The sequence below is a fragment of the Tinamus guttatus genome, unplaced genomic scaffold (assembly GCF_059628265.1).
Source record: "Tinamus guttatus ecotype Peru unplaced genomic scaffold, ASM5962826v1 Tinamus_guttatus_pri_ptg000240l, whole genome shotgun sequence".
Classification (NCBI taxonomy): domain Eukaryota; kingdom Metazoa; phylum Chordata; class Aves; order Tinamiformes; family Tinamidae; genus Tinamus; species Tinamus guttatus.
Genome location: NW_028288774.1, coordinates 4399022 through 4423767, shown reverse-complemented (window position 1 = coordinate 4423767; position 24746 = coordinate 4399022). Strand labels below are relative to the sequence as shown.

The 24746-nt window shown below is 49.0% G+C and overlaps 1 protein-coding gene across 1 annotated transcript in view; it reads right to left on the bottom strand.

The window, feature by feature from the left end:
* Window positions 1-1762: 1762 nt before the first annotated feature.
* ABTB2 (ankyrin repeat and BTB domain containing 2) overlaps window positions 1763-24746 on the bottom strand; it is a 109455-nt gene continuing 86471 nt past the window's right edge. Inside the window, exons 4-17 of the mRNA XM_088525772.1 lie at window positions 14714-14866; window positions 13074-13239; window positions 11159-11248; window positions 10564-10665; window positions 9821-9917; window positions 9276-9411; window positions 7434-7660; window positions 6867-7045; window positions 5764-5869; window positions 5544-5646; window positions 4835-4925; window positions 3470-3538; window positions 2783-2896; window positions 1763-1966 (exon numbers count right to left, since the gene is read on the bottom strand). Of these exons, the coding sequence (XP_088381898.1) occupies window positions 1769-1966; window positions 2783-2896; window positions 3470-3538; window positions 4835-4925; window positions 5544-5646; window positions 5764-5869; window positions 6867-7045; window positions 7434-7660; window positions 9276-9411; window positions 9821-9917; window positions 10564-10665; window positions 11159-11248; window positions 13074-13239; window positions 14714-14866 (1831 nt within the window). The 3' untranslated portion in view covers window positions 1763-1768. The remainder of the gene's footprint in view (window positions 1967-2782; window positions 2897-3469; window positions 3539-4834; window positions 4926-5543; window positions 5647-5763; window positions 5870-6866; window positions 7046-7433; window positions 7661-9275; window positions 9412-9820; window positions 9918-10563; window positions 10666-11158; window positions 11249-13073; window positions 13240-14713; window positions 14867-24746) is intronic.

Genomic DNA, 24746 nt, shown 5'->3' with positions numbered 1-24746 from the left:
TACAAATAACAAAGCACATAATATTACAGCAGCAAAAGAGAACCTACATTTCTTTACAGACAGCTAGAGCAGCTACTTGAAAATATTTTCCAGGATAAAGCCCTTTGTGCTGTTTCAGTCAGACCAGTGATGATCTTGGAACACCTCTAAGGGCTTTCTGATAATAAATAGGGTTATTGAAGCTGAGGATCTTAAAAAGTGTATGTGTAGCTGAAACTCAAATTGGAGCATGCTCAGACCAACTCTGTGTGCCATTATTGATCCTACACTAACTGCCCTTGTATGAAATTTGCCTGTGATGTAAAACCCGTTACGAGGGGATGAGGGGACTGTGGCAGATTGGTTGGGAGATGCTGTAGTTTGCTCCTCTTCCCTTCATCTACCCAAACCGTGCGTGTGCCTTATGCTGCAGCTGGGGCCCAGCTGAGCCTCTTTCTTTTGGTGTACGTGGTTGCCCAGTAGTGTTTAAGTTTGCCAGAAGCAGTAGTTCTGCACTGGACGCTCTCCCTGCCCTCCTCCTTCGCTCCTGTGTAACCGACACAGTGCCCTATTTAAGCGGGGCGGGTGCCTACGTGCAGGTAACTGCCTTGCCACGAAGCGTAGTGTGAGTCGTCTCCTCTTAGTTCTCCTCAGTCAGCTGGAAACCAGGCCTAAATAAGTTGGTTTTGAACAGCAATATGTGACCACTGTGAGCAAAGGAAAAATATCAGGCTAAACACAGTTCCTTGACCTGACTGCAAACGCTGCAGCCCCGCTCTGGGCTGGGGCTAGCTGTGCGGGGCGCAGCTCCCCTGAGGTAGCAAATCCCAGGAAGCAGCAGCATCCTAGGGATGGGGAGGTGGAAGCAGAGCTGGGAAGGGAGCTCACAGTGTCTGATCCCAACCAGCTCTGCAGAGACAGTGAGAACAAAGCATCAAGATGCATGTTCCCCACTGTCTTAGGGAGAGTTTATTGCTATTTATGCTGCTGGGACAGTTTCTTCAACACAGCAATAGTTCTACTACACCTGAGTGTCTTTGAAAGTGTCTTTTAAGGTGTTGGGTCTCCTAGATGATATTCACAAACAGGTTCTGATAATGGAAATTATTTGGACTATCAAGCCTTTACATTAAAAGGGTAGACAGCCATTTTTTTTTTTTGCAAACTGGAGTCAGATTAACAACTAGCACAGTGAAATTATATTAAAAAAAATACAAAATCCCCCAAACACTTCTCCCCTCCCTGCCCCAGCTAACTTCCACCAATTAGGTGCAGAATGAGTAAGTTTTGAGTTAGTATTGGTTCCTACTCAGACTTAGATCTACAGACTCTCTCCCCTGAGGTGCAAACCTTTCTGGGGAAAACCAGACACACAGTGGCTTGTGTCCCCCAGCCTCCCTGCTCAGACAGAGGACTTGGCAAGTGGGCAGTGGTCCATAGCATTAGAAAGCACCGTTTTTCGCAGCTTGTTTTACAAGTAAAGCCTGTGTGTGTGTGAGCCAGGTGGCTGCCAGGGTGTGTAGAGAGACGCTTGAGAGGCTGCGTGTCGGCAGGAAGCCCAGGCGCGTCGCTCCGCTGCGCTGCAGCCCCGCGTTGCGCGCGTTGGAGGGGCAGCCTCGCTCTTCTCCTCGGCTCAGGTTCTGGTTCGTGCTGTGCCTGTTTCTGGGACCCAGCGTGCGTGGCCCAGGGAAGCTGCTCCCCGCCTCGGTGGGACGAGGCGCCTGCGCAGGGGCAGCTCTGCCGCGCGGCTCCCGGGGCGCTCCCGCCACGGCCTCGCCGCCACCGCCGCTCACACCCGCGAGGTGACGTACACGGAGTGCAGGCGCCCGGCCAGCGTGGCCTGCAGCTCCCGCAGGGGCTCCAGCCCTTGCACCTTGCTGTTCCTGCTGTAGATGAGCTGCTTGAAGGAGTCCTGCTCCAGGAGGGGGCTCATGTGCTTCAGGAAGAAGCCCTCGCAGAAAGAGGCTAGTTCAGGCGCGTTGTGAATCTGCAGAAAAGACCAACAGCCGTTAGTCGGGTGTGTGGCTCAGACCAGAGGGCAGACTAGGGCGTGTGGACTGCTCTAATCCGACCCAGAAAATGTTAAAGTGAAAAGCGTAGGGAAGGATCACAGTAACAGTGGGAAAGTGCTAAGTATAGGACCCTGCTGCTTTTGCCTGCACAGGTGTGAGCAGAGCAGCGCACCAGCTTTTTTAGTGTCTCCTGATGGTGCCGTTAGCAGAGGTCTTGGAGGAGGGGAGCAGCTGGCTGATGAAGGCCCTGGGATACCCGTGTCGCTGGACGAGCGGGGAGTTTGTGCCGCGGTGCGAAACAGCAGGTGCCGGCAGATGTGGCACACAGCGTGTGCCAGCAGGGACATGGGTCATGGGGTGTGAACTTAATTCCTGGAAAAAGATGCTGGATGTGGGAAAAGAGGCAAGTTGCAGTACTAAAACACACCAAGTGGCCTTCTGGCTGTGATCTGGTTCCCTTAGCTACAGCATCATTGGGGAGATTCAACAACAGGAGCACAATGTCATTGAAGTTCAGTATTTGGAAATGTCACTTACGCCCCTTCCTCGCACTCCCCCAAAGTCTGTGCAAATGGTAACGTGATGAAAGGTACCACAGGTACCGAGAATGGCCTAGAGGGCAAGTCAACAGCTTTAGAAGACGTACGTACTAGGGCTGCAAGCTCTGCCGTTGCTGTGAGCGTTACGAGCGCAGCCTGCGTGCGCTGGTGCCCATGTGTGGTGTTTGGTTACCAGAAGCAGCCTGCAGAAACTGCCTCACTGTGACCCTTCGGTAGGAGCCTGGCAGGTACCTTTGCATATTTGTAGATGTGAACGGAGTTCTCCATGCTGATCGTCTGGGCACAGAGGATTTCACAGTGTCTCTGGAGGCCGTCCAGTTGGAACAGGCTGGCAGCTGACAGCAGCTATTAGAACAAGAGAGAAGCCATGAGAGATCAGGAGCCTGGAAGAAGACAAGCAGCACCAACGCTTCCTTCCCTGAAGGATCTGACTCCCTTTTTATGTCTAAGTCCTTAAGGAAGACCAGAAAAGCTACTGGATGCCTAGATAAGGCAGCAGAGAGATTTTTTCACCCTTTGTTAGGAAAGGCTTACTGCTGCAGGAAGGTTCTCGTCTTCTTCTTGGGGACTAGTTTAATCTACCTGTAAGGAAAAACACTTCTGGAGCCTAACAGCTTATTCGCTTCATGCAGCATCTCTTTGAAAAGAACTGAGTTATGGAGGCAAAGTTCAGTGGGTAGTTTTAGGCAACGTTGGGACCAGTAGCACTGCAGTGATGTAATTTTATCTAGCCTCTCACTGATGTGCTACAAAATAAGTGGTAGCTGTTGGTATTTCCAGGGATTTGTGTTTCAAAGCTGTGAAACACAGCTTTAAGTCTACTAGCTGGAAAGCTTGTTAACAGCTACTGGGTTTTGCCATGCAAGCCCTGCTTATACCCCAGTGCCCGTGACAAGACTTGGAAGAAATCACACTTACCTCTAAGATATCAGTGGTGGGAATTTCCATAGATTCTGTTCCTCCATAATATAAATACTGCATCAGCATCTGAAATGGGGAGAGGGGCAGGCATGAAGCTGTTGCCACTGCGGTCACACAGGCTGCGAGCAGCCCTGCTCCCTTGCTGGGCAGAGGGGACTCATGTGCTACGCTGGCTCTTGCTGCTGCGTTTCTCTGGGTTTGCAGATGTGCTGCTTTCTAATATTCCGCTGAGGATTTGGGGCCGAGGGTGACGGCGCGTCTCTGAGCACTGGGAGCATCCCTGGAGCAGACTAAAGATCCCTTGTGGCTCAGTTCGGCATAACTGAGATTACTATAGAACATCATAATCTCCTTAACCCGCCTCATTTTATTTAACATCAAATTGTCTCTGTGAAAGACTTCACTCTCTTCAATTCACTGCTGTCCCCAGTGTAAAAAGGCCTATCTTCAGAAACCTTTTGATGTAAAAGAATTCTAAGGAGACCCATTTAAATATTTTTCATCCTTCCTCTGCTTTTTTTATGGTCATGGTCTAAGCTACAGAGGCTGGAGGCTGCCTGCATAGTGCCAAACTATCACTGCCCCTTTCCAGTACAGCAAAGATCTTCTTAGGGCCAATTTCATTCCTGCGAGGAGTGGAGGCACTGCTGCCGACCAGCTGCTTACGTGCATCAGGGGAGGACAAAAACAGAGGAAAATCCTCAGCCCTGTGGTGAAAAGTTACACAACCTTTCAGCTTTTCTGCAGTCTCCCATTTCCCTTTCTCTCTAATTTGAAATGCAGAGCTAGAAGGCTGGAACAACTTTTAGCTATCGCATTTCACTGACTTTTTTTTTTTTTTTTTTTTTTAACCTTTGGTTGTGTGTTAAGTACCTTGCTTTCCCTCCATCGTGAATGAATCTCCCTTAGGTCCATTAAATACAGAAATGTCATAAAAGCACAGTGAAATTCTCAGTTTCAAGCCCTTCTCAAAAGGGACACCATCACTTTCTGATCATCTGATTTGAATTAATATGAAGCTTGGCAGTCCTGCTGCTCTAACTAGGCTTCCTTTTTTTGCTTAACACAGCATGAAAATTGTGCCCGTGACCCTTTTGTAAGTACACAGCTACATTCAGAAGAGACTTATTTGTCCTGCTTTACAAAGAGTCAATTGCCTAGTAAGAAAATAAAAATATAAGCTGGAGTTCCTTGTTCCAAGGCTGGTCCTAGCTGAAAGCTGTGGTACAGATCAGAACCCTCCCGAAACGCAGTCAGTCTCTACTTGCAGAATTATCGCTGATCTTAAACCCTCACCCTCTTAGCTTCCAAAATATGGGAGAAGGGGAGAAGAGTGAAGGAAAGGTGGAATAAGTTACATACCTTGAAAATATTGTATTTCATATCGCTAATTTCAACAGTCTTGCTGCCTTGGCTGTCTTGCTCTGTTTTATTGGTCATTAGGGTCTTAAACCTGAGAATGGTTTTAATAGATTTGTGTTAACAGATTTCTGTAATACAGTACTTCAAATCCCTGCTACCTATCGATAAACAGCTGAAGCAGAGAGAAAATAAAGATCTTTGTAACTCGCAGCCGATAACCCAAACATCTCTTTCCTATCCAGTGTCAGTTAGTTTGCAGCTTCAGGGGCGATTTAACCTGTAAGTGGCCTGGGTTTGATTCAGCCTCGCGTGATAATAGTTGCCAAACACCATTAACTTGCCCATAGCAGAGGCAGTTGGGACACGGGCTCCAGGGTGTCTGGAGCAAGCGTGGCTCTGCCTGTCGCACACCCAGAGAGCAGGGAGGAGCAGCTGGACACGTGCACTCCAACTACTGCACAAGGTTTCCAGGGAAAATTACTGGTTGGTTTATGTCACTACAGCCCTGTGATGGGCTAGAAAAACCCATTCTTACTCTCCTGCTGCTCTTGAAATGTGCGAAGATGATGTGGCTTGACCCCACAGACCCAAATTGCAGCCAGTGGCCCTTCCCCTGAGCTCTCTTGCCACTGTGAGAGATTGGGAGCGAGTCACACAACGGACTCAACCTTCCCCAGCAACCTGTGTGCAGCTCTGGAACACGACTCACCTGTTCGAGGCAGTAACCAGCAGAACTTTGTGCGCGTAAAATAGCTTTCCTTCTACTAAGAAAGTCACGTCAGACATCTCTTTGTTGTTTAGAAAGTGAGGATCTGTTAGGGTAAGAAAAAATATGAGATAGATCATTGTTTTGTTATTACTTTAGGGAAACTGTGGATGCTTTGGAAAGACAGACCACAAGCATCTCACTGTTTAGGTGAGCGACTCACCTAGCCGAGCTGGTAGCGTTTTTCGGATTTCGGGAATGCTCGGGATAGGACTGCTGCCGTAGCAGTGGGTGAAGATGGATGCAAGCTGCTGATTGATGGAGTCATTCTGCAAGGAAGACAGAACAGGCTTCATCAGCACTTGACAGTGATCAGGTTTTAAACGTGCTCCAGGAGTTCACTTGAGGCTCGTGGCACCCATACTTGGAAGGAGAACCTGCCAGCAGTGGGAGCAGCACGTGGCCTGAGCAAGCACACGCTGGGAGCATGTGCTCAGCAACATTTACAGGCCAACATTATCAAGGGACAAAGCCTATCAGCAAAAGCTCTGCACTCCTCTCCTTGCTCTGCCACAGCTGAGCCCACGACATGTGCTCAGCAGCACTTGATTCACAACATCCAGCCCTGCCAGATACTGGGCTCCGGCTGGTTGTCCAAAATTGCTTTAATTGCAGTAGTAGCTCTTGCTGTTAAAGGACAGGTTTTAGGACCAATGTTGTTGCGAGCGATTAGGGAGGTATCGGGAGCCACATCCACCCCTGAGCTTCCCCATGGCACGTTTCAAATGCCTGCCTGCCACGGGCAGAGTGCAGGCACCCTCCTCCTCCTCCTCCTCACACGAAGGGCAACAGCCTCTTGGAAAAGAACAGGGGAGAAGCCAGGTGAGCGTGTCTGAAAGGTGAGGCAGCTAAACCAGGGATCGCGGATAAAGTCCTTTCTGTAACTGCTTGGAAAGAGGGAAAGCACAGTCAAAGGCAGCCTTTAAATAAAATAATTAGAAAAAAGTGCTGAACAAAGGCAGTGTTCAAAAAACTCCTAGAAGATGCTGAACCTGAGACCTGATTTGCCTGGTATTTTTATTGACAATTTGTCCTGTGACATTCACAAAAGCAAGGGCCAAACTAGACTTCAGCTTTTATTTTCGTTGAAATGGATGGCTTTGCCATAGGGCTGCCTTTGGCAGGAAATCACAATGGGCTGTATGTGAATTTAGATAAGCCCTACAGGGTCATCTTAATACCCTAACTCAGCAGGGACTTTGCATAATAGCAAAAGGCCTGTCTTGAACACTTGATTTTGGTACAGTAAACAAAGGTAACAATTACTTTGCTGGTCTTGAGGATCTCAAACATGAGCTGCAGTCCTTCGTTGACCAGCTCTTCGTTGTAGTCCTCTTCCTTTATGGTGACAAACTCCCGCAGGAGGGTCTGGACCACCGAGTAGCGAGACTGGTAGAAGGTTGTCCGCAGTGACTCGATCCACACGTGGAGCTTCCACGGGACTCCTGGAGCCATAACAGAAAGGACAGTGAGAGGTGACAGCTGTGGGCAGATACTGATAAACAGCAGCACTGACGAAGATCTTTACATTTTCAAAAGCATGTCCTACCTTTTGATCCAAGGTATTCTTTTACCGTTAAATCATGTAATATCTGATATTATCCTTGTTTTTGAGACCAGCCACTTTAGCACTGACTTTTAGGTGTCAGGACATCTCACTAAGGGAAGTGCCCTTGTTTTTGACTCTTGGGAACAGAGGACCCAGCTTTTCAAAAGTGAGAGGCACCCCGGATCAGTGGGCAGTTGAAAAAGCAAGTGACCTGCGCAGAGGGCAAAAAAGCAGTTTTGCTGCCTAACTAGCGGCCGGTGCCCGAAGCGGGAGGCAGCGCTCACCAAGGCTGCGCAGCTCCATGGTGATGTCCACGTAGCCGTGCTCGGCGCTGTAGTACATGGCCTCCTGCAGAGCCTTCATCCTCGTCTTGCAGAGCCTCACTTGCCCCTCGCTGGAGCCGCCCTGGCTCGAGGCGTCGCTCTCCACTCCCTCGGCCAGGATCTCCTCCAGCGAGAGGACGTCGCCCTTGGCTTGCTGGGGCTGCGTCAGCAGCTTGCGGAGCACGTTCCTGGGGAGGAAAAAGGTGTCACTCGGTACTAAATTACGTGCCAAAAATGCAGGCAGGACTCGGCAGACATCCTGAGGTGCCTTAAGGGTGTCAGTGGATGTTTTGGAGTGCTGGGACAAAACGATTTTTATTGCAGGCTTTGGCAAGGAAATAGGCTTCCTTCTGCCAGTCCTGAATGCGGTAAAATCCTAAGCTCTAAAGGAAGATTTTTACCAGAAGGGCTGTTAGAAGCCTTGTTTTTTTTTCCCAATTGACCATCTTCAAGGGCTGTTCTGTTGTTTTAGTCAGACTTGTTTCCTGCGTCCATATATTGAAACCATAAAAAATGACAGTTGTGCATCATTAATTCCAGGGAGACTTTTTTGGTTTGGAATTTCACCCAGCAGTCACAAGAATCACAAGAAATGGCCTTTCTTGTGTCCAAGCAGCACCTTTGCAAAGCCTGCACCGCTGTCTCCCTCGGGACAGCTGGGGCCACCTGCAGCAGCCATGTCCCTGCCACGCGGCACGGCTCGAAGCGCTCAGTCTGTGCCGTGGCACCGCCGTACCCTTCGGGTTCAGGAATCAGCCTCCAACTTCAGAGTTTTCGTGGTTGCATGTTACAGAAAATAGCGGGCTGGGAATGGAGTTAGGAGGAGACCAGTGTAGAGCTTTACACTGCAAATAACGAGATTAGATAGGTCCAATTCTGCTGAGTTTAAGGCTTTGAGTTTGGGATATTTTCTGTGATGCAGCAGGAGGTGCATTTGTGGCACCTCTGCACAGAGAGGCTGCGTGTGAGGAAGGCAGCTACTCTGTAACCTGCTCCTGGCTGCTGCACTGCTGTGCAGCCCCTGGCTGTCGCTGCTCCGCTCCATGAGCGGCCTGTGCCTGTTTCAGTGGGCTCCTTTGCTAACCTGTCTTCTGGGAATAGACTTGGAAGGGTTGCTAGGTGAGGTTTTAAGTAACATCTTATTTCAAAATAACAACCCTGCACACGGTCAGGGATGGAAAACCAGCAAACAGGCTTTTCACTGTTTTAATGACCCATCTCTTAGTCAGTCATCCAGAAACCAGACATCCAGTCAACCAAATTCCCTTCCAGGTTATTTCGGCCACCTTAATGTGACTTGATGCTGTCTCAGAACGTTTACCGATATCTTCATGACCTATCCATAGGTGAAACTTAATTAATAATCTGCTCATGTATGGCCTAAAACCAACCCCCATTCACTTTTGCTTAGTGCTGCCAGACAAGACCAGCAAATAGAAGAATAAAAAAATCAAAGGCACTTCTTTTGCATTTGGTAGCTTTGACTAAAATGTAGCCCCTTTCCTTTTTCGAAGTTCCAGTTATTGAGTAAGGAAAGACTTACGCAAACTTTCTGGAAGGGATGTAACAGAAAGCAGCGAGCAGTTTAAAGAACGGTTCGATTCCCCACACGGCTCAAGCAGAGCACTGTCTGCATCAGCATCAGAACAGCCTGAGACAAGTTGAACCAAAAACTGCTGCCACCAGGACAGTCTTAACGCCATCTTCTGAACTGCCCACCCAGGCACTGGGGCAAGGCCTGTGGGATTGAGCCACGTAGCAATGTTGGCGCAAACCTCTCTGCAGGATGAGAGGAAACTCTACCTGTGTCCGTGCGCAGCGGAGTGACTGAAGCAGTTCATATCTTCGTGAAGTGATGAGGACATTCCGTTGAGCTCCAGCATGCTCAGGAGGGGATCCGCGCCTCGGCTTAGCAGTAAGCTGACCAACTCGTAGTTCCCTGGGGAACAGAAAAGAAAGTACATAAACATAAGGATTTTGTTGCTAATTTTCACATCTGGAAGTTATTTAGATCCAAGACTAGACAGCAGTTGTTTTTAAGTTTCTTTGCAGTGCCCTGTGCAAAGAAGGAGGTGTCTCAGTCTTCTACTTTGTGGCGGAGGCTGCTGGCACAAGATGAGAGCTGGTGCTAGTGGCAAAAGCAGATACTTGTTGGCGGCCCATCAGCTCTCGCTGCGTGACAATAACCTGTTGGTCCCTGGCAGCCCTTGCTGGGCCCGCACTAGTGCTTCAGGAGCGAGCCAAGCCGCGCACCAGCACGCAGCCTGCAGCACAGGGGCCCTCCGCGCGCGGGCGCTGCCGCGGCCGGCGGGGCTGCTGCGCTGACGGGCCCGCGGGACGGCACCCACCTGCCGCCGACGCCAGCTGCAGCGGCGTCTCCGCGTAGTTGTCTTCCCCGCTGCTGACGGCGGAGCCCTCGACGTGCGCGCCGGCATCCAAGAGCAGCTGCAAGAGATGCACCGGGGCGCTGAGGAAGGGGCAGCGCAGGGAGACGGAGCCCTCCCGCCTCACGCTACGGCCAAAACCTCGCATCAAGGGCAACTTCAGCACTTCCTATTCTCTACTGCTTTACTGTGCTGTTAATACGAATTTATTCTGGTGAAAGGTGCTCAACTGGAATCTCAGAAACTGGAATCTCTCTTTGTAAAAATATTTTATTTATATATTTTTAAACCTTCATGTGAGCGCAGTTTTGCTAGTGCAATCCCCCAGCTCCAGCAGGCTCTGCAGCCAGAGCTGCTGCTGAGCACAGGATCTCCATCTCATTTAGTTTCATGCTGTGCACAGGAAACAGGGAAGCTTCAGGGAATTAGCCCTGGGGGCCGCAGCTGCCCCTCGGCCCTGCAGCAGCGGCAGCTTCAGGCTTTGCCACACACGGAGCCGGCTTCCTGGCCGAGTGCTGTCACTTGTTTCACAGGAGAAACCACCCCGTGATGCTTCAGACACCAGTTTAGGAGGAATCAGACATCACCCTCCAATGGCAATTACTGAATGAGGAGGTTTTAGGCAGGCTTTGGAAGTTGCAATGAAGAGGCACATACGGGCTCCAGGGCCAGCCTGGCCTGCAGTAGAGAGGGTCTCCTCCGCTTACCTGAACCACGGAGATGTGTCCGTGCAACACGGCGAGCGTCAGAGCAGTCCAGTGCCGGCTGTCGGGGTGGACCGACGGGTGGCGTGGAGAGGGGCCGGGAACCTGGCACACGGAAGCAGGGGGTCAGGAGCCATCACAGTATCTGCCCCCACTGCCTCTGGACTTTTACATATCTGGCTTTTCACTCTGTAAGTGACAGCCCCTGGGAATGGCAATTAACGCTGCTCAGAGAAGGCGGCCACGGCCGCTCGCTGTGGCCGGTCCCCGGGGCCTGTGTAATGGGCCCGCTGGCTTCTCATAGCAGCAGCTCATTCAGGAGGGGAGCCCTCTTACCCGCCCCAGCAGCATTAGGCTGGCCAGGGCCAAGCACAGCCAGGGCCACGGGGCCTTCAGGAGGCTTTGGAAGTGTTTTTTGTTTTGTTTTTTTAATCTCTCAAACTCCTGCAGCAATGACTTCTGAAAGAAGCGCCTTACTTTCACGCTGGTACAACAGCTCCTAGAAACGAAGCCTTTGGTGGCCAGGAGAGAGATGAAAACTGCCCTTGCTAGTAACAAGCTAGTAACAGCTGAGGGCACCGGGCCCCCCAGTACTCACAGGCACATCCAGGTTGGCTCCCGCGTCTATGAGCATTTGCACCATGGCCTCGTCCCCGGCAGCGCAGGCGTACATCAGCGGGGTCATGCCCTGCAGGAAGGAAGGCAGAGGCAGTGACCTACCCGTGCCCGTGATCACTAACTCTGCCTGGCACTGACAGAGGCACTTCAGATCTTAATGCAGAGGGGGCTCTGTGTGTGTGTCTGTGTGTGTGTGTGTGTGCTTGCATGGAGGGGCAGGAAGAGCCCACGTGCGCCTACAAAACGTTTGGTTCCTGGGCCCAGGAAGGGGCAGGTGTGAGAACCAAGGAGCCAGGACTGCAAGGTGCTCCAGGCGATCGCTCCGAGCCAGCCCTGCCCGCTGCTGCGCTGGAGCTGTGCGGAGGCTCCCACGTGACCATTTATTGGATCATTTGTAGATAGATGAAAAAAGGCAGAAAAGAGCACAAGCATACACCAGAGACTTCACCTGGCAAATATTATCTCTATTTGCTATGGTATTTCATCATTCCTATGCCATAAATCAATACCTGTCGCTTTCCTCTCCCTCTCTCTCGTTCTCTATCCCCTTAAGCAACAAACCATGAAGGCTCAGGGATTCATGAGCAGAGAAACGAGCCTTATTTACAAGGAGCTTGTTCCAGAAGCAGCCATGACCAGAAAGAAAATGGCCTAGCAAGGCCCATCCCTGATCCCCTGTTAGAGCTTTTTCCTGCCCTTTAATATTTTGCAAATTTTAAATTTTCCACAGGCAGCATCTTTACTGCTCGTGAGGTACAGATACCCCGTGACAGAGATGGGCCCGAACTGCACAGCAAAAGTAAACCTCACCAAGAGGAGTTTCACCATGTCTGCAAAGGCACCTCCTCAGAGCAGTGACAACTCCTGTCTCCCTGCATCTGGGGCAGTTCTGGACATTGGAAAGGTGGGGAGCTTTGCAAGTAGAGGAGGAAAGAGGAGTTTGTTTCATTCCTGCTGCTCGGGGAAGGCATCCCCAGCGGAGCGAGTGCCCCTTGCTGAGCGGCCAACGCTCAGGCACCCGCCAGCGCTTCAGAACTGCGACGTGGCACAGACCTACCTGCCTTTGGGCTTATCTTATTTTTGCATTCCCTGCTTGCGCCTCAAGATTCATTTTGATTTTTCAAGTTCAGAGATTTCAAAAAAAAAGGAAAAACTCAGGCAAACAAAGGGTGCCTTAGGTAAACGACAGCTCACTCTCGTTGCTGTGACAGCTGTAATGAGTGTTTATTGGGGGAGGTGGCTTTTCTTTAATTAAAAGCTAATGCAATGCAGTAAACGATGCCCCAGAGAACAGCCTCGGCTGTTGTTTGATGGACTGACAGCACAAGCAGAAGCAGCTCAAGGCTCTGCTAGAAAGCAGCTGAGCAGGGAACACCATAAAGATGAAAATACAGACGTCTCAGCATGATGGACAAAGCTACCAAGCAGCGTCAACACCACAGGGGGTTCTGCAATATATCTTATCCTCCAAAGTGACTGAGCGCTTGTAGTTCCCTTCATGGAGGCTGCCTGCAAGCCCTGGGCCGGGAGCGCCTCCCGGTCGCTCACGGCTGACCCAGCCCGTGTCCCGGCTGCTGAACCGCAGCGCGGCGCTGCCCGAGGGCGCTGCGAGTGCCTTGGCACCCCCCTCGCCCTGGGACCACGGCAGGCTGCCCCTCCAAAGGCAGCGCAGCGACCTGCTCTCCCCCAGGGACGGCCTCCAGCTGAGAGGGAAACAACTCGCCCTCGGCTTCAGGTTTTTACGGGATGAACTTTCAGGCTAAAAGGCAGGCTAGAATTAGAAAGGCCTCAAAGATGCAGCAGGTAACACCTCAGGCATCCATTTGCTCCACTGAAGCACAACTAAAACCCAAATTGCTCGAGCACAGGACGTTTTTCTTCAGTTATAGGAATACCTGATCATCCATGGTATTAACCCCATCAGGTCCCAGCGCATCTATTGCCTGGTTGATGAGATCCGTCCTGCCGCAGTTCAGCATGCGGAAGCCCAGATCCTGCTGGAATCGCTCCGTAGCAGCCTTGGCGTCCAGCCTCCGGAAGGAGCTAAAGCAGCACTCGGGCCTGCAAAGATCAACATTTCTACAGGTCTGGTTTGTTTTGAGGCACAGGCCTCCAGCATGCAACTCTGCAGAAATCGGGTTTCATTAGTTCTGCTTCTCCCTCCCACCCCCATCTAGCAGCTGTTTTAAATAAGTCATTAGCTGCATGCGGCATATTTGGAGATGGCTTTATATATGATGTGTATTTGCCTGCATAGAAATGTTTGCTCTGTAATGATAGCCATCAGAGATATATAAAAACAAAGTCAAAGGAGGAGAAATAGGTGGAGAGAAAGTGTATACACAAAAAACACCAGTCTAGTTCTATGAGGGAACAATTATGCTGTCTGTCTGCCAGGCTAGCTATTATTTTGAAATAAAAGCCATTTCTGAAAGAAGATAATGATGCTTTACATTCTTTCTGGAAAAAAAAAATCTTTTTTTTTTTTTTTTTTCAAAATGAAATTTAGCTAATGGCACATTCTCAACTCTCTTCCAATGTCTCAGTGAAAGGAAGTGTATTAACATTTTTATGAGGCTCTATTAAATCCTTGTCCTCCAGATGACTATCGCATGACCTTGATCCTGCCTGGAAGGCGTCCAGAGCCTCGCTGAGGCCTCGGGTTATCTCCGCACCCGGAGAAGGGCGCCAAACCACCTTGCCCAAGCGCTCTGTGTCGCAGGACAGGGAGCAGAGGTCTGAATTTCAGGCTGTATTAGCAGGACTTCGTTCTTTGGTACAATCCTCTTTCGAAAGTGTCAACGTATCCTACCTGAAGCATTGGCACTGCAAGGAAACACCACCGTATGACCTTAAGCTCGTGCATAACGATCAAAAACTAGTCGCAATTTGCCTGTTGTTGCACAGCAAGACAGGGACAAATTTGCCTCAAATTCCAAGAGTTGCTTTTCCCTTGCGTGTGCCGTAGTGCTAGATACAAATGACTGCTTTAAGTTAAAAGATCACATAATGGGCACTGTAAATGGGACACTTCTCTTTCATCGTACTATTTAAATCTATCCTGCAGCAAAAAGACAGTGTTACTCATCTCACACTGCGTATCAGAGCACCCTCAGGCCTCTGAAAATAAAACTCAGGCAAGACAGTTCAGAGCAAATACCTGACGAAGCTTAACTTTGATTTTGATCCTCTGCTTCAGCGATGTCTTATTTTAAAGCAAAGGTTATTTCACCTGCATGGAATGCACATAGCGTACATCCCTGTACAGACAGAGTTTGATGAGGTAAAAGGCATGAACATATTTTCATTTTCATACAGATTTTCTTTTCTTTCTGTACTAACAACAACCTCTCACATATTCCTTGCAGGGGCCTGTAGTGCTGGTCCCGTGCAAGGCAGCGAGTGAACCCGCCCCGAGCCGAACCCGGCATGGCCGAGGCCGGCGCGTTTCCCTTTCCCAGGACACGCCAGTGGGATACGGGGAGAAGCGAAGGGGCAGGGCGCTGCGGCGGCGGCGCGAGGCCGGCCCACGTACTTGAGCTGCCGCGGCTCGCAGTCCAGGCCCGGCAGCAGCAGCCGCGCCGTCTGCCGGATGTCATCGCTGTCCACCGTGAGGCTGCGCCGGTGCTCCGCGTACGTGATGGCCACCCGCATCCACTCCATCAGCGGCGGCAGGAGCATGAAGGGCCTGCACGAGGGAAAGGAAGAGACGCCGCACGGTTACAGCGCGCCGCCGTGCCGGGTAAAGGCCCCTTGGGATGGCGTGGAAAGCGCCGGAGCCCGGACCAGCTTCAGCTGCTCAGCCCTGCTCTGAGCGGCTGCTTAGCCAAACTGGAGCCACGTAGGGCCTTCCGGCTCGGTGCGATGTATTTTACAATGCAAGAAATGAGGCCATACTAAAAACAAGGGATCTAGCTCTGCTCTTAGCTATCGGGCAGTGCTCTTAGGGTCTGACGCTCTGCTTTAGAGCAGGAGGGTTCTCCCCTTAGGTGTGTCACGTATATGATAATTGTGTTTGCTGTTCTATATAACCTGTAGGTACAGGCCACCCCACAACCCTCTCAATAGCACTGGAGATATCCCTGATTATCTGAGTCTTCGGTCACCACGGCTCGCTCAGTCCTCCCCACATGACCCTCACGTTATACTGTGAAAAGCAACGGGCCTGTTCCTGATCCCTACAGCACCCAGTGCAGGGAGGATCCGGGCTGCATGACGGCTCGCAAGGAAATAACGGGACACAGAGAAAATGGCGGCAGTGGCAACGTCAGCCACGCTGGACTAGCTGACTGCCCTTATTCCTGCCGAGGGTACATAAAACATGTAGGCATTGTAATACTGACACACACCATCTCGTATCAGGATGGGGGCTGAGCATAATTACCACTCCAACAGCTGGCAGACACGCTCAGAAATTTGTCATGCACCGCAAAAGAACGTTCCATGAGCATCACGTAGAGATACCTGACCTAAATTAACAAATCTGTACACAGCCAGAATGCAAATTATTTGCGCTTTTTTTTTCCCCTAAGATACCTGCCGCAAGGCTGAGCAACGCCAGCTCTAATTGAAAACATCTTTCCCATATCCCATAATAAATTTATTAATCCTGAGAAGAGCTGTTCTCTTTTGAATGCCTAAATGTAAAGAACTGGGGGGAGAAGGCCCTGCTCCCTTTATAAGATGCAGAGAGGAGAGAAAATTTTCCAGAGAAAATATAAAATTATCTACATATCAGTGAAAGCAGCCGAGGCCATGAAACGCATATTCAAAGGTGGGCACGTATGCGCACGTGTGCGTGCTCATGTGCGAACACACTAGGGTAGGCAGCGCAAGCCCGGGTAGAAATCCCTCACCAATAACGGGACTTGTAAGCAGGGCCTCAATTCATTACAGGGCAGCCTCCCGCAGACAACTTAATTCTCCCATCTTAGCGAGGAGCAATGGAAATGTCCGCTTGCCAGGGGACCTTATCTACCAGTGTTTGAAGTGCCCAGGTCACGCCACGGCTTCCCGGACACTTCCACGCTGGGAGCCGCTGGTCGGGGAACGCGGCCGATCCGTTTTGCAGCCTCAGCTCGGATGATGCTACCAGGTGCTGAGGCACAGCCTGGGTGACGGCCACGCTCCGCTCGCTGCGGCGGGAGGCTGCCTGCAGCCAGGAAAAAATACCACTGGGCCGGCACCAGAAGTGACACAACCTCCGAAAAATTTCCACTCTGTAAAGACTGCCACGTGCCAGGGCTATAAATGGCCTCCGTGCACAAGCAGACCTTGAATGTGAAATGTCTGGTTTGGGAGGAAAGGAAAGGAGCAGGGAAAAAAAAAAAATATATATATATATATATATATATCTCGGCAGGTATTTCCAAAGGTTTTTAAAACTCACAGCTCAACAGACCGCCTGGTTATCCTGGACCCAAAAGAGCTTTTGGTTTGCAAAAGCAGCAGCATGGAGGATGTTTTCGTCTTGCTGCTATCCCAACTTGTCTCAAACCCCATCACTCATTGCTGTCCAGGTCAGATAAATCATTATGCTAGCAGGATTGACTAATGATTGCAATTTCCTTCTTCCTATAAAAGCTTTACTTCTCCATAAAAATTCCTAGTTGAGCATGGCTTTCTATTCTCCATTCCTACTACGTTTATCTATTTCCCTTCTTGCTGTTGTCCGCGCGGGCAGGCTCCAGGGCCAGCTCTATCTCGCAGCGTGTCAGATGAGCAGCTCTGCTGCGTGATCTGAGCGGACAGAGAGCAACCGAATGAAAAGCCAGCCTGGGTTTCAAGGCACTAAGTAGCTTTTTTTCCAGAAAATGAACACAATTATTATCCCTGTGGCCCTTAACCTGGGCTTCTATCTGCCTCCAGGGAAACGCTGATCATTTCACAGTCTGAGAAACACCGGAGGAGGAGGAGGAAGGGAAGAAATCTTCATGGAAAATTAACTGGGAGATGCTGTAAGCCAAAGAAATGAATTTCTGCCTATACATTTCTGTCTCTGCCATGCTCTGTAATGTGCATTTTCCCCAAGACTTTCTGACATTCAGGAGCATTTGGCAGCTCATTAAATTTTGCACATGAACCGATTCAGCCCTGTGAAAGGACTGGACTTTCCGCAGCAGTTTGGTGCTGCCCAAGAACACAAACTCTCTGTTTTCCCCAAAAAACACTATCATGGCTTTGTGCAATTTCCTTGTCATGGGGCTGTCCTAAGAGAGAGCAGCGCAACCCGGGTGAGCACGTGGTGCTGGGAGCAGCCACCACTGCAGACCCTCGCAAGGACTCACAGTCACGGCTGCCGCCATCAGCGGCTGTCAATATTGCATCCATAGGCTTGTTGCAATATTCTCCAATCGGAAAAAAAAATCCATACCCAAGGGAACAGGATGGAGATGTGCTCAGGGGGAGAACGGAGTCTGTTGTGGTTTTTCTCCCTCTTTTGGACAAAAATGCAGCAAAACAGTGCAAAACACAGGAGAGTGGCCCGAAGGTGTGTTATTCTGAACTTCACGTGAAGGTGGGAAAAAACCCTGTGGCACCCCTTCAGAAAGAAAACACAGTGTGAATCATAGAATGCTTAAGGTTGGAAGGGCCCTCTAGAGGTCATCTAGTCCAACCCCCCTGCACACGCAGGCACGTGGCACAGGACTGTGTCCAAGCGGGTTTTGAAGATCCCCAGAGAAGGAGACTCCACAACCTCTCTGGGCAGCCTGTTCCAGGGCTCTGTCACCCTCACTGTTAAGAAATTTTTCCTTAAGTTCCTGGGGAACTTTTGATGCTTCAGTTTGTGGCCATTACCTCTAGTTCTGTCGGTGGCCACCACTGAAAAGAGGCCAGCACCATCCTCCTCACTGCCTCCCTTGAGGTACTTATAGACACTGCTCAGGTCCCCTCTCAGCCTTCTCTTCTCCAGGCTGAACAGGCCCAGCTCCCTCAGCCTCTCCTCATAGGACAGATGTTCCAGGCCCCTGATCATCCCTGTAGCCCTGTGCTGGACTCTCTCCAGCAGCTCCACATCCCTCTTGTACTGTGGAGCCCGATTAGTTGGAGAAGGGAAAAGACTCTGAGGCAAAACCAACCATGAAATGTCCATATGGCAAATGTGGCATTTCTATAGTTAGGCTTGTCAGATAAAAATCCCTTCTGCAGGAGAGAGAGAGAGAGAAAAAAAAAAAGAATCTCCTGATCTCCTGCTGTATAATTATGTATGAATACAATAACAACGGGAATGATGATTTATGAAAACACAACATCTTGTCCCAAAACACAACCAGCTTAAGTCAGGTGCTAGTCTGTTCAGATTCAAAACATTTTTCCAAATTTGCAAAAACCTATCACACTCGCAGAGAAAGGAAAAAATGGGAATTACCATGCTGGATCTGATTCCAGGCTCATCATCTCAACTAATGCCACGTCTTTCAATGCAGACAGTCCCAGATCCTCACAGAAAAGGAGCAAGATATTTAATCACAGCCAATTGGCCCAAAGATAAAGTTTTTGTTCTGAATTCCCGTAAAAACAATTACTGTCTCTTGTTTTAAAAGATAAGAGCTCTCAGTTTTCAGTGGATCTCTATCAAGCTGCTGCTAAGACCTTGGCTGGACGGTCTGCGGCACAAAATTCCACAGTGAGCAACTTATCCTTCAGTCAGACACCGACAGAACGAAAGACATCTGGATAACATTACATTTATTGGGATCCTTTCTCCACTCAATCTGCCTTCACAGTTTCCTCTGCTTATAGGATATAAAATGGTCCCAGAATAGCTCAAGTCTAGAAACAATAGTTATGATATTTCTTAGCAATCCTAAGAAATAACCCTTTTTCTGTCCTTGTCAATAAACTGCACTAGGAAATGAGGTGCAATATCACAGGAGTTTTACTCCACATTAACTGCAAATCAAAGTAAAAACTAAATTCAAGATCACTTAAAAAAAAGTAACGAATTTCATTAGAAACGTACTACAATTGTATTTTTACAAACTTCGCCTTACTAAAAGGGAAAAGGCCCCCTTTTCCAGGCTGCTGCTGTGGGACGTGCTATGCGTAATGTCAGAAGAACATATCTGTAGCATGCGTACACTGTGGCAGAGGGAACTCCTGTATCTGGATGGACATCAAACAACTACAGAGCAGTTGAACAGTTAACGCCGCTGAGGACCGGATTCGGCTGCAGGTGGCGGCTCTAAGTGCAGTGATCTGGCCGCAGTTAGGCCCAAGGACGCGAGTCACTCTCCCGCTTCCCCCAAGCGGCACCGAGCACAGGCCCGGCGGAGCAGGGATCTTCCCCGCTCCTCCTGAGGCGCTCCGTGAGCACAGAGGTAGCTCTGACGCTTCCCTGAGAGAGCTGCAGTGGCTGAGGGCAACCCCCTGTGCCACCTGCAGGCTGATATCCCAGGGCCCGCGTGGTTCCCCACTCCGCAGGGCCGTGGCATCCCCCGCGGCCCTGCTAGGCCTTTTTGCCCGTTCTACTTAATTCCACAAAGTGCTGGGCCGGACTGAGCTAACAGGCTGGTTAGCCATGATCTCAAAGCTGAACGGCCAACGTGCATATGCTAAAAACATACGGTGATTCTCCAGCCAACACCAATCTGCCAGATCGAATCACGAAACTCACTTCCAGGGCCACTGTGGCACCCGCCTGCAGAGCGCTGCCGTGCTGAGGAAAGCTGCCCGGCGCTCGCTCCCGAGCGCAGCGCTGCCGCCAGATACACGCGATGAACACACTGGGGCAGCTGTGGGCGAGCTCATTCACTTCAACGGCAAAAGTCGGTTCAGCCAAACAAAGACGGCCCTGACCAAAGCAAAGGGTTTTCACAATAAATAGGAAAACATTTACTGTTCAGCACAAACCGAAGCCTAATTAATAGTTCAAAAGAGAAATTTCCAGCACTGAAGAATGGCCTGTGGAAGCGAAACACCCCCAAGCTACCAGTGTGCAGAAGCGAGAGTGCCCAGAGCACTGGCAGGACCAGGAGGCGCGCACGCACCGCGGCACAGGCAGCACTTCCACACATGAGCTCCTCATGTTTTCCTCTGTCCTGCCTCCTGCCTCCTTTCAGAGGTGCAGATTTCATGCTGAGATTGCAAGGGGCTGAGTCACAAGCCAGCAATGTTTGTTTACATCCATGGTATCTGCCGTACAGCCTGGGAGGGAGATTAAAAAACAACCCTCATCCCACTCTCCATATCAAAGTTATCAGTGATCCCATCTCTCTCTCCCAAAGGTACACTTAAATAGTCTCACATTAACAGATAAAGCAAACATCATGGTGGGGGCAAGAGAACAGAGTTAGTTTACTTATACACAGCGAGAACTTGCTCTTGCTGCAGTTCAGTCTGCTTTATTTTGCACGGTGGACACCAAGGAGCCAGGAGGACTCCCAGGCACGCAATCAGCCACTTATCTAGTGGCTGGCATGACAAAATGACAATTTTTGCTCCTAATACCAAATGACAAGGATATTTTTTCTATTCAGCCTTTTCCAAAATCTGCTGTCAAAAAGCAGATCCAAAACTACAGAAGCATCAATGAGTGATTTGTTAAAAACGACACACAGTCAAACACACCAATTCTGATGCTAAATGCACCATCTACAGCTGTTTTCCTTTCGCTTATTGAAAGGAAAAATATCATCATTCAGAACCTTCATCTGCTCAGTACTTCTTTACCTACTGCCTGAATGAACCCATCAACACCCAGGTCTCTCTTCCACACAAAGGAAGAGCAATCAATAAAACGTACTTGGGAAAGGACAATGAAATAAGAAATCTTTCCTCTTGGAGTTCTTACTTTTTTTAAAAAAAAAAAAAAAAAAAAGATAAGAAAAAAAGTAGTGAAGGAACACAAGTCTTTGCAAAAAAACCTAATTTCCACGTGCCTTTCTTCCCATCAGGTACCACCGGGCCCTAAATATATGGATAAAGGTGTACAGACACAGCCAACCTGTTTTCCATTACTAGATTTGGGTGAATCCCTTTGCTAAGTTAGTTTGGTCACTTAACTTCAAGCAAAGATTTAAGATCCAAGCAAAGATCTTTAAGCAAAGATTAGGCATATTGAGTGTCTCAGCACAGAGAGGTTAGCAAACTAGAAGTTTCCAAGGTGAGTTAGTTAAACTGGTGTGAGTTTTCATATGTAAAGAAGCGCTGGACACCCAGCTGGAAAGTCCTTCACGGAACATCTGTTTCGGTGATGTCTCTGCAGAGAGCTCCCTCGTGCAGCCCTCGGCAGCGCCCCGCGAGGCAGCGCGGCTCCCTGGCGCGAGCGGTGCTGCAGGAGGCATCTCCGCCGCGGCCCGCGTGCCGGTCACGAGCAGCAAGGCACCTGCTGAGCGTGTGGCGTTAGCGCTGGGGTAACTTCATGCAATTCTGAAGGGGCCACCTTGGCAGGGCCGCAAGCTTCTCTGGAGGGATACCCTACACTGCTGAAGGGGTAAGTCAGAGCGAAGTGAGTTGCCCACAGGAGCCCAGAGCTTTCCTTCAAACCAGCAACGAGACTGTGCAACATCTGTCCTGGAGCAACCTGCTGCAGCCATTAAGGCACGTTTGTGAGCACAGGCAAGCATCAAGGGGCAGAGCTGAGCTACAAGCTCTGCAACGGGCTGCTGTAAAACATAGCTCAGCTTCTCTTCTCTCTGAGCAAACCCGTCAACACGTGTTGTATCAACACAACACTCTTTAGCTCCAGAAAAATCCACAAATCGGAGCTGAATCAGCTCAGACATGCAACTCATTTGAATAGGATTTGCCTTGCAGAGCAGATACGCGTTAAAAAAAAAAAAAAAAAAGAAAGAAAGAAAGAAAGAAAGAAAGAAAGAAAGAAAAAAAACAGTCAGTTCAGCATTTACTACAAAAGCCTTTCACAAAAACAGTGCAGTTTGGCTTCCTAAGTGCCCATGGGGCAATGGCAGTAGCTGCGCTCAGAGGTGTGCGACCAGCAGGCACAAGCGCCAAGGTCTCCTTTGGAAGGAAACCAGCCAACAGACCATGTAGGACCACCCCGGGGAACGGCTGCTTTGTAATGCCCACAGGTCAAAGCGAAGGAATGATTGCTGCTGTTATCATAAGCTGCCCTTGGAAACATTCATTTTACATAAAGGCTCATTTCTTAGCTCTCTGCTGGGTGTGCTGAGAGAGGAAGGTGCAGTAACGTGCAGTAACGCAGCAAAAGCTCAGGGTTTTGCCTCTTGTTTAGCAGGGCCTTTGTCAGAGCAGCAGCTCACTCCTTCCTCAGGAAACAGGCAAGTTCTGCAACTGAAGGTCTGTAATTTAGTCTAATAGGAAATAATATCAACTTCAATTGGAAACAAAAAGAAGAAACTTGTTGGCTCAGCACCAGCGTCATTCTTTGTAGCGCTCAGGACCTCTCATCCTCAGTTACTTTTTCTTACATATATTACTTATAGGAGCACTACAGTACTACCATGGCCTTATATTTTAAGCCCTATTCCTAGAAAAAAATGGAGACAAGCAGATGTCAAATAACAACAAATTAGTAAGAATCAAGTAGAGATTATCAGACTCGCAGTCAGTTTTCTTCTGTTTCAACAGGCAGTCACTGTTCCAAATCCCAAAGCTTAAAAAAAAACACCACCACCAACACAACAATAAAAACAGGCCAGCAGACCTTGTCTTATTCATCTCTGCAATTCTCTAACACCTTCTTCTTAGTAAAACAGGCTGCAACAGTTTCATTTTAAGTTTCCTTGGATTCATTTTCCATCCTTTTTAAAGCGAGTTGTCCGAGCTTCTCATCGTGAAATGGCAAACAACAAACAACACACAAGAGCGGGTGCCTGCAGGCACCAAATATTCCTGCTTGTACCAGCTGGGAAAACACTGGCAGTTAACTTGCTAGGCTCACATTTTCTTACACCTTCTTTTTTATCTGAACAGATGGAAATTTAAGAGCTGAAGCCAAGAACTTAACACTGAAATCTTTACAGTAGTTACAGTAACTGTTGTAACTATAGTCACTGTAATTGCAGAGTGGTAGCACACACATGCAGACACATAGTGGCTATTATCTCTTCATTGCTAAAGAAAAGAGCCCATGATTATTTATTTAGTTTTCAAACATTTCTATGAACAGGGGAAACTGGCTATAGACTGCTTATGTCAAAGACACTGTTAAACAGAAAATAGTTCCATAACATTTTGACAGAACAACAGAAACTGGGAAAACACTTTATCATTCTCCTGCTAGGTGGTAGCTGCCTGCTGCCCAGTTCTAGCAAGCTGATGCCTATTGAAGACTGTGTCTCTACCAGCATGATCAGAGAAGGTTGGCCAGAACCATGGCAGGTCAGGTTTAATATCTCCAAAGCTGGACAAAACCTGCTCCAGTATTTGATCAGCCTTCCAGGTGAACATAAATAACTAAAAAATGTATACTTTGAATGCTTAAACACATTTTTCTGTATTTCAACTTGTGTGTATTTACACACATTTATAAGATGTTTTATCAAGCCAAGCACCAGTGGGAACAGGAATGACAAAGATCCTTCCATTTTCCTTTCCCTGATGGGTATGTAACTAGTATGTCTTTCTTCTGCTGCTCCAACTTGCTCATTTTTTACTATCAGCAAATCAATAAACAGGATCTGTACTTCAGTTTAAATTACATTTGTCAGGAAAGCGAACTACAGAAAAGGCTCCCAGGGACGTGGTTCCTTAGGCAATAAATCCTTGATTGTTTTGTTTGCCTGTTTGTATAGAATTGTCATCACTGACAGTTCTGTAGCCCTCGGTAAACGCAGCAGTTTGGTTAAGTCTTGGCCATATCCAAAGAAAGAGAACCACTGGGCTTGCAAGGGACATCTGGAACGTCTGGTCTGGTCCTGTACATTCACAGCTCTGATGTTCATTCAATTCATATAATAACGCAGTATTTAATAATTACTAGGAGCTGTACAAAACGGATTAAATGTTTTTTCTTTTTAAAAAACATTTTAATATAAAGTAGGCAGCACCATCATAATCCACCAACAATCTTCAGATACAATCAGCAAATGTCGTTCACGTGTCTCTCCTAGACTCCTTCTTTAATCCCCACTGCAGCGCTTTATTTATCTGCATCCCTATTGTGCTGGATCAGTTGAAGCCTTTGGGGATCAAAGCAACATAATTGTGGCTTGCGAGAAACAAGCTCAGAAATGAGGTGGATTAGCAATGACAAGTACCATGAACATTTGCCTGGCATCAAACCAGCTGTTGCAGTGGTGTTGCTGCTCCTGCTCCTCTGGCCCGCAATGCCCATGGCTTTCAGGCTCAGAGGAGCAGTGGCCTTTTCTCTCCTCCTTCCCATCCCCATCTTTCTTCAGTTAAAGAATAAAAAATGAAGAATAAGCTATTCCTCTGCACACACTTGTACCGGGGACATCCAAGTCGGCCCGTCCTAAACTGGGAAGCAGTCCATGTTGAACAGCAGGGCTGCGAGGCAGCCCAAGGGCCTGGCATTTTGGCACGTGGCTTCAGATACAGCCACTAGCACCAAGATTTCTTTCACTGCGGATGCTCCTGTTCAACAGTGATACATCCCCTACGCGGCCGGGATTGACGGAGGT